This window comes from Melospiza melodia, chromosome 25 (genome assembly GCF_035770615.1).
Source record: "Melospiza melodia melodia isolate bMelMel2 chromosome 25, bMelMel2.pri, whole genome shotgun sequence".
Taxonomy (NCBI): domain Eukaryota; kingdom Metazoa; phylum Chordata; class Aves; order Passeriformes; family Passerellidae; genus Melospiza; species Melospiza melodia.
In genome coordinates, this window is record NC_086218.1 from 11,358,154 (window position 1) to 11,367,422 (window position 9,269).

The 9,269-nt window shown below is 46.3% G+C and overlaps 1 protein-coding gene across 1 annotated transcript; it reads right to left on the reverse strand.

The window, feature by feature from the left end:
- Window positions 1-8,552: 8,552 nt before the first annotated feature.
- Window positions 8,553-8,945, reverse strand: LOC134429137 (claw keratin-like). The gene has a single exon (XM_063176240.1). It carries the CDS (start codon window positions 8,943-8,945, stop codon window positions 8,553-8,555), a length of 393 nt encoding a protein of 130 aa, XP_063032310.1.
- Between the last annotated feature and the right edge of the window lie 324 nt (window positions 8,946-9,269).

Sequence of the window (9,269 nt, forward strand, 5' to 3'; positions counted from 1 at the left end):
CTGGAAATCCCTTTCAAAACTGGATTTTCCTGCGGGGCAGGACTTGGGCTGGAAATGTCCTGATTAATTTTTCCTAAATCTTCACATTTTTTTCAGCTGGAGCTTTGGAAACAGGAATGGTTTTGGCGGAAGAGGGGCAGAGTTGGGACATGGAAAATGTGAATTTTGGAGCAGACAGAAATCGAGGTGCTCAGCACACCCTCAGTCCCCTCAAATTCTACTAAGAACCGCAGATCTGAGAAACTGGTGCCAAATTTAATTTATTTTTTCTATGTGCGCCAGATGAATAATTAGCAAAGTCAAATATAGTATTAAAAAGAACATTAAAACACAACAGAAGGCAGCGGTGTGATGCAAAATCTTTTAATGAGAGTAAGAAGTTACAGCTGGTAGTAGCACAGGAGGTTCACACCATCACACTGAGGAGTAGCTACACCCCAGAGCAGATGTCTGGGAAGTAAAGCTGGTGTAGGAGAGGAGCAGAGCTGTCAGCACAGCCAGACGAGGCTCTTGCTCCTCAGGACACACAAAAACCTCATCCCGAAAGAGAAGGAACAGCAAAAATAAGCGAATTAATCAGAATAACATCATGGAAGAGATCCCTAACCCTCAGGGAACCGGAGCTGAGATGGAGCAAAATCCAGCCAGGAGCAAAATCCACCCAGGAGTAAAATCAATCCAGCCAGGAGCCTTCAGGGCGGGTTTTGGGGTTTTCCCTGCCCGGGCTGGGCTCAGCACTGGTAGCAGGGGTAGCAGCTGCCGTAGGAGTATCTCTGGAAGTAGCGGGAGGAGTAGGGCGAGCAGTAGCGGGAGCTGAAGCTCGGGCAGTACTCGCGGTAGCCACAGAGCCTCCCGTAGTAGCCCTGGTAGCCGCAAGGACTGCCACAGTCGTAGCTGCGGGTGCTGCAGACGGTGCCGTAGCTGCAGGGGGAGTAGCAGGAATCCTCACACTGCCGCTGGTAGCAGAAAGTCATCTTGGGGCTGGAGAGGAGGGAGGCCAGGCTGGAAGGGAGGAGAAGAGGAATGGGAGAGTTGGGAAATAGTTTGGGTTGGAAGGGAATTAAAGCTCATCCTCTCCTATATCTGAACGTGAAGCAACAGGGGTCGTTAATCCTAAACCTAACCCTAACCTTAACCTTAACCCTAACCCTAACTCAAACCCTAACCTTAACCTTAACCATAACCTCAACCCTGATCATAATCTTAACCTTAACCCAAACCTTCCTCCAGCCCAGCGGGCTCCAAGCTGGCCTTGGACTCTTCCTGGTATGTGGAATCCTTGGAATATTCTGAATTTAGGTCCTCCCCACCCTCCCAGAGCTCCCATCTGGAGTAGTTTGAAAGGAGAGCTCAGAGATGGATCCAGCAGGAATTTGCTGCTTTTGGAAGACCTGTGAGAGGATGAAAAACCCAATGGAACCTTTCTGTCCAAGGCCACCCTTGTCGGGAAGAACCTTGCCCTGATGTCCCACCTGAACCTCGCTGGCACAGCCAATTAACAATAAATCCTGAAATAACCCATAATATCCTCAAATAACATATTTCTCATAAGGCATGTCTAAATGTGGAAATTAATAATTAATTCATATATATATATATATATATATATATATAAACCCATAATATAAAAAATGGGCTATTAACTCATATTTATATATATATTTTTTTATATGTTATTTTATATATATATATATATATATATATATATATATATATATATATATATATATGATTTCGTGGTTGTGCAGTTTGGGGCGTTTGTTTAAAATGGGATATTAACCCATATTTATATAGATATATATATGTAATTCTAAATACATTTTAATATATTTCTATATATATGTAAAAGAAATACATATATATAAAATACGGGCTAATACCCCATTTTTAACAAAAACCCCAAACTGCATTGCCACGAAATCATTCCTAAACCATAATTTCAAATTTTAACTCCCATCCCTACCCCTCTACAGCCAAACCCAGCAGCATCCCAGCAGCAAATCCCCTTAAGCCCACTTACCACACTGAGAAAGAGCTGAGGCTGAAGGCTGAAGGCGTGAGTGCAGAGCCGTGGACTTGGCTCCTTTTTATACATTTATCTACGCCAGCCTGTGATGCTTCAAACTCCTTCTCATCACAGCCCAAACTCGCCCTTCACGTCACCCCGCAGCTGATGGGGTTGTTTTCCTCGTTTTGGGATCCTTACTCAGCTCCCAGGGCTGCCACAGGGATGACTTCGTGCTTCTCTTTCCTTTCATGTCCAGGCTCAATTACAAACGGGGAGTGAGGGTGGCGAAATCTGAGTTACAGCAGGAAAAGGAAGGAAGGATATTGAGAGCAGAATTAATGGATGCTCGCAATCCCAATTTGGGATGAATGGACAAATGGTAATATGTGAAACCTGCAATGACCCTGGATTCATTTAGGGAGAAGGAATTTCAATTGTTTTTCAAAATGAAAATCCCTGGAGATAATTTATTGCTTGGGTCTATTTCAAAATCGCGTTTTTAGGCCAGAACATCATTTATACTTATATTTATATTTATATTTATATTTATATTTATATTTATATTTATATTTATATTTATATTTATATTTATATTTATATCTATATCTATATCTATATCTATATCTATATCTATATCTATATCTATATCTATATCTATATCTATATCTATATCTATATCTATATCTATATCTATATTTAGTTTTAGTTTTAGTTTTAGTTTTATTATTAATAAGTAACTCAACCCAGCTTCAACACACTCTTGAGTTGTAGAAAGAAATGGTGATCCTTTTCCGTGTAAGACTGGAAATACATTTGAATAAAACCAGGCATCAATGACTTAAATGAACCTCAGAGCAGGTAGAAATCCCCAATGAATCTAAATTATTTCAAGCAGAAAAAAGCATATTTGTAATCTCCAGGTTTATTTTATGATATTTGAAATCTCCAGGCATGTTTTACGAAATCCATTCAGGAACTGAATTTCCAGCCCAAGCAAGGTGAATTTTGCTGGCTCCAAAAAGATCTGCTCAGTGTTTGTTTTCCCTTCGATCACAAAATTATTCTTTCGGGGTTTCCTGACAAGGAGAAACATAAAAAATCCCATTGAAAAGATAAAAAACCTCTGGGATTTATCTCTGTAACGACCACAGTTTTCCTGGGAAACCCCCCAAATTCCAAATATGGTTTAATGTAAATTTTTCTTCATATTGTTGAGGTGTTTAATTCTCCCTAATGAAGGTGAATAATGCTGGGGTGACCTTCACCTCCAAACCCTGTTTTGCTGTTTACTCCCATCCCAAGGGAGGATAATGACAGGCAGCACGTCAGGAGTTCTGGGCCTTTCTCTAAATTTGGAATATCAAAGCCTTCATTAAGACTTATTAAATATTTTCGGGCACAAAGAGATTTATTATTTCAATATTAACAGCACCTTGCTAAGCCCCGCTCTTATGTAACACCCTCTCCAAAAACGTACATTGGGGTGTTCTGTTTCCTGCCTTTATTAAAATTCTAATTTATACCTTCAGAATTGGGTCTCCGGAAGATTTTTTCCCCCTCTAAAAATACATCCTGGACATACCAATTTGATGCTTGCAGGCCAATTTTCTGGCTGAATCAATATTTTCTGGTTGAATCAATATTTCCTGACTGAATCAATAATATCCCCCGGCGCGGCGGCTCCAAATCACCGGAAATGTTGGGAGGGATCCGCAGGGATTCTCCAGTGTCATTAGGAGTGATGAAATTAATCAAAAACACAGCTTGTGCCTTCCACAATTATTCCAGGGGGGGAAAAAAGCACAACAAAGCACATTCAGTGTCCCAAAGATGCCACGTTGGGAATTCCATGGGAGTTTGCTGATCCCCAAGAGTCACCGCTGTCCCAAAAAGCGCAAATTCAGCGTGATGATGATGATGATGATGGCCAGCCTTAATTGCACTGAGTGCCTTTGGGATGAAAGGGACGTGACGGGCGGAGCCTCCTGGTGATGGTGCCGGACCCTGGGATATCGATGAGGGGAGGAAAAGGGGCTGGGAATTAATTAGGGCTGAGCCCGACACGTGTGGGGTGTGTGGGGCGGGACTGGGAGCTCCATAAAAACCCCACATCCCTGTGGAGAAACCATTCCCTGCTCCTGCCTTCTCCTCCTTGCAGCCAAGGGTAAGTGGGAACAGGTCTAGGGAATTCAGAGGATGATGAAGGGATGGATTTGGGGCCGTTCCCTCTCCTTTTTTTCCCCTCCTTATCTACAGAAGCTGCAGCCAAGAATTGAGGTTGTGATTTAGGAGTGCAAAACAATCTTTCCTCCCTGGATTTTTAATTTCTGGCTGTTCAAAACAGCCTCAGTCCCACTTGGATCCCCTATTTCTCTCACGCCTTTGTCCCAGCACAGCTCTGAGGATTTTCCAGCCCTGCTTTGGGTCACAGCCCCATTTTTCAGCGAGGCTGTGTGGGAAAGCTCAAGATGGAGGATTAGGGGCAAGAACTGGCCCAAAATTTGGAATATTCCAAGGATTCCACATCCCAGGAAGAGTCCAAGGCCAGCTTGGAGTACGATGGACTGGAGGAAGGTGTGGATTAGGGTTAAGGTTAAGGTTAAGGTTAAGGTTAAGGTTAAGGTTAAGGTTAAGGTTAAGGTTAAGGTTAAGGTTAAGGTTAAGGTTAAGGTTAAGGTTAGGGTTATGGTTAAGGTTAAGGTTAGGGTTATGGACCACTGTCTCTGCCCTTTCAGGGGTAGAACAGGTTGAACTTTAATTTCCTTCCAACCCAAACCATTCCCCAACTCTGCCGTTCCTCTTTTCCTACCTTCCAGCCTTGCCTCCGTCCTCAGGATGGAGGATTAGGGGCAAGAACTGTCCCTAAATTTGGCATGGAGCGATGGATGAGGGCACTGTGCCGTGATTTTCTGCCTCTCCCTTCCCTGCATCTCTTACTCGGGGTTTACTCACTGTCAGGGCTTGCCTCAAGTGTTTTTCCCTCCCTTGCAGCCTGGCCTCCCTCCTCTCCAGCCCCAAGATGACTTTCTGCTACCAGCGGCAGTGTGAGGATTCCTGCTACTCCCCCTGCAGCTACGGCACCGTCTGCAGCACCCGCAGCTACGACTGTGGCAGCCCTTGCGGCTACCAGGGCTACTACGGGAGGCTCTGTGGCTACCGCGAGTACTGCCCGAGCTTCAGCTCCCGCTACTGCTCGCCCTACTCCTCCCGCTACTTCCAGAGATACTCCTACGGCAGCTGCTACCCCTGCTACCAGTGCTGAGCCCAGCCCGGGCAGGGAAAACCTCAAAACCCACCCTGAAGGCTCCTGGCTGGATTGATTTTACTCCTGGGTGGATTTTGCTCCTGGCTGGATTTTGCTCCGTCTCAGCTCCGGTTCCCTGAGGGTTTGGGATCTCTTCCATGATGTTATTCTGATTAATTCGCTTGTTTTTGCTGTTCCTTCTCTTTCGGGATAAGGTTTTTTTGTGTCCCGAGGAGCGAGAGCCTCGTCTGGCTGCGCTGACAGCTCTGCTCCTCTCCTACACCAGCTTTACTCCCCAGACCTCTGCTCTGGGGTGTAGCTACTCCTCAGTGTATGATGACGTGATCCTCCTGTGCTACTACCAGCTGTAACTTCTTACTCTCATTAAAAGATTTTGCATCACACTGCTGCCTTCTGTTGTGTTTTAATGTTCTTTATAATGATATATATATTAGTCAAAAACAAATATATGTATATGCTAACTATATATATATGTATACTTCCCCAATGTTCCTCCAAAACTCTTTTTTCTCCCCCTTTTTTCTCTGCTGTGTCTCTCAACCCTCCCTGGGTTTAGTGCAGTAAAGGAAACTGGGTTTAATATTTCTTTACAAATCCCTCATTTATGGCTCTTTCCCAGCTGTGTTTAGTGTGATGCAAAACCACTCAGAAAATGAATTCCAAATCCCTAATTTCCTAGGAAATATTTGAAAATATTCCTTTAAATTTGCTTTGGGTGTGCAGGCATGGGACACAACAGCAGCTATAAATCACTGAGGCACCTTCTGGCTGCTAATTATTTAAATTTTGGGGGATAACACCAGAAATTGGGAGAAAACTTCTTTTTCTGCAGTGCTTTTGTGCTGGCCCTGCCTTGGATTTTCCCATCTTTCCAGATGGAGAGATCTGATCTGTTGCACAACAGAAAAAATCAATTTTTAGAGCAGAAAATGTCACTTTCCAGAGCAGAAAATGTCACTTTCCAGAGCAGAAATTTTCATTTTCCCTTTACTCCAGGCTCTGCTGAAATGACACTGGAAGTGTGAATTTCCCAGGCTGTTCCACCGCGTCCTGGGGAGTAGGAGCCACTCAAATTATTCATCGCTGAGGTGTCTCAGAGTCTGGGCTCAAAAGATCAATTAAACCCTCGAACCTTCATTGTGAGCTTAATTACTGCCCTTGGAACAGACAGAGGCAATCCCAGAATCCCAGAATTTGGGTGGGAAGGGACCTCTGGAGACCTCCCCACCACAGGAACAGAGCTGGATTGGGCTCAGCACAAAATATGAGTGCAAAACCCATGGAAAACCTTTCCCAGTAAAAGTGGGGGTTGTGTTTCCAGCAAATTTCAGGCTAGAAATAATAATAAAAAAAATCCAAAGGCTTTTGATGAATTTTGATGAATTTATCCATTCAGACACCCAGCTCAAGTCACTGCTCAAGCTGTGTCCTGGTCTCTAAATTCAGCTGGTCATAATTTTAATATTTTCTCTAATTATCTCTAATCAATAAAGTCTGGGAGTTACAAATTCCCAAATAAAAACTGGAAAGCTTTCTGTGTCTCAGGGTGCACAAGTGAGACCACGTGAAAATAAAATAAATTAATAAATTCTGCTGTCTCAGCCCTGATTTGACTACTTTAACAAGGGTTAAAGAAAGAATTAAAATTAATGGAATTTTAACGTATTTTGCTCCCTCCAGAAAGTCTAAGGATAAAACTAGTAATAAATCCAGATTTGGAGGATGAAGAGACAAAGCAGTTCATTGTCATGGTTATTTGTGCAGAGCTACACTTGAATGGAAAGTTTCAAAGGAATAAAATAAATTCTGACTAAAGCCAACATTGAACTGCCTCAACTCGTACCTTTGAAGTGACTCTTTTTCAATAATGAAGCAGCAGAAAAGAGAATTGTGCTTTTAATAGATTAATAACAGCTTATAAATACATAAACCAGCGTCTGAACTGCTGCTTTGAACTGCCAAAATTAAGTGAAGACATTGTAACTTTTTATTGAAGGACCACAAAGGAATAAATAAATTAATTGATACTTTTCCCTTCAAGTCTTGGAATAGGGGTAATGACTCATTTCCATCCTTTGTGTGCTGCAAAAGGAAAATGTGAGAGCTGACGAGGATCTCACAGACCTTGTTCATTCATGGATGATAAATGTGGAGCCTTGGGCTTCATTTGGGGAAGAATTTCATCCTGGGAAGGGTGATCAGGACTGGAAGGGGCTGCCCAGGGAGGTTTGGGGTTCCCACCCCTGGAATTGTCCAAGGAACAAGTAGAAATGGCATTGGACCCCTGGGTGGGGCGACATGGTGGGGATTGGCCAAAGATTGGATGATGATTTGTAGGTTTTAAAAACCAGAATGATTCTGGAATTCTGTGAACATATCCCAGCTCAACAAGGACCATCAGAAGAGCAAACCCAGAAAAAACAATCGAAATCCAAGTGATTGCAGCAATGCAGAATCTTTATTGTGAATGAAAAGCCCACAGGCGCTGTCAGACTGATGGGAGAGGGGGTTTAGGTGGGACATTGGCCATGAATTCCTACCTGTGAGGGTGAAGAGGTCTTGAGATGGATTTCCCAGAGAAGTTAGGGACACCCTACCCTGATAGGGTCCAAGACCAGGTTGGACAGGGTTTGGAGCAGCCCAGGACAGTGGAAGGCGTTTCTGCCCATGGCACAGTGTGGAATGGGAGGAGTTTCAAGGCCCCTTCCAAACCAAACCCGCCCGTGATTCCACGATAGGACATTCCACACCATCCCTCAGTTAGAGACTCATTTACGGCCAGGATGAAGAAATCCATGAAAAAAGCAAATATTTTGTGCAATGCAGATTCTTTATTTTGAGTTAAAAAGCCCACAGGCGCTGTCAGCGAGAGACAAACCAGCAACATCACGATGGAAACACGAAAATCCCAAGGCAGCAGCAGCAGCAGCGAGGCACAGCCCAGGGCTGCACCCCAGAGGTTGCCCCTTGCCAGGGCGGCAACGGGGCTCCGGGCTGGGCAGAGCAGGGCAGAGCCTCAGCCGAGGCTGGGCACAGCTGGCTGGGGGCACACAGAGAGGGGGAGCAGCTTTTGGAGGCAGAGCTGGCAAGGCCAAAGGCACCGGCCGGGGCTCTGCAGGGTCACACGGCAGGGACAGGGACCCTGCAGCTCCCGGGGCTGCCGGGCCGGCCCTGAGCAGGGGCTGCAGCGTCAGCCCGGCTCAGGGGGCACAAGGCAGCAGGGGCTGCTGGAGGAGCCCGCGGGCAGGGGCAGCGCTGAGCTCCGCCGGGGTTTGGGCTTTAGCAGGGCCCGCAGGAGCCCCCGAAGGAGCGGGAACCACGGCCACAGCTGCCATAACCCCCATAGCTGCCATAGCCCCCATAGCTGCCATAACCCCCAAAACCTCCATAGCCCCCAAAGCCCCCAAAGCCCCCATAGCCCCCAGAGCCTCCACGACTCCCAAAGGCGCCTCCAGAGCCGGCTCCCACGTAGGGAGCTCCGGCCGAGCCCACGGCGCTCTGCTGCGGGAAGGAGCTGAGGATGGGCCCAGGGAAGGTGACCACCGAGGCTGGGGGCTGGATGACCACCGTGGAGTCGGGGCACTGACGCACGCAGGGCTCGTTGCAGGTGTCAGCCAGAGGGGATGGGGTGGCCACCCCGCAGCTGGGGACGCACAGGCTGGAGCAGGACATCCTTCGGTTTGGTTGGGAGAGCTGCAAGACAAGGCACGGACAGGGCTCACACCAAGGACTCAGCCCAAAGCCCAGCTGCTGCTCTTGCCCACCTGGAGCCTGTGTGCCAGGACTCACTCTGGCTCATCCCAGGACTTCTGATCGTAGCCCCATTCCCTCCAAATTCCTGCTCACATCCCCTGCTGCCCTCACCATCCCTGAGTCTTGCTTGCCCATGGGAATGAAGAAAAATTCCCTCATCCCAACCACCAGGCCCCCCAAGGCTTTGAGCCTGCTGGTGGAACCCCAACCATCCCAGCTCTGCCCTGGGACAGCATCTGGAGC

Excerpts from the sequence above, each read along its gene's own strand:
- LOC134429137 (XM_063176240.1), bottom strand. The coding sequence starts at position 8,945 with ATGTCCTGCTCCAGCCTGTGCGTCCCCAGCTGCGGGGTGGCCACCCCA.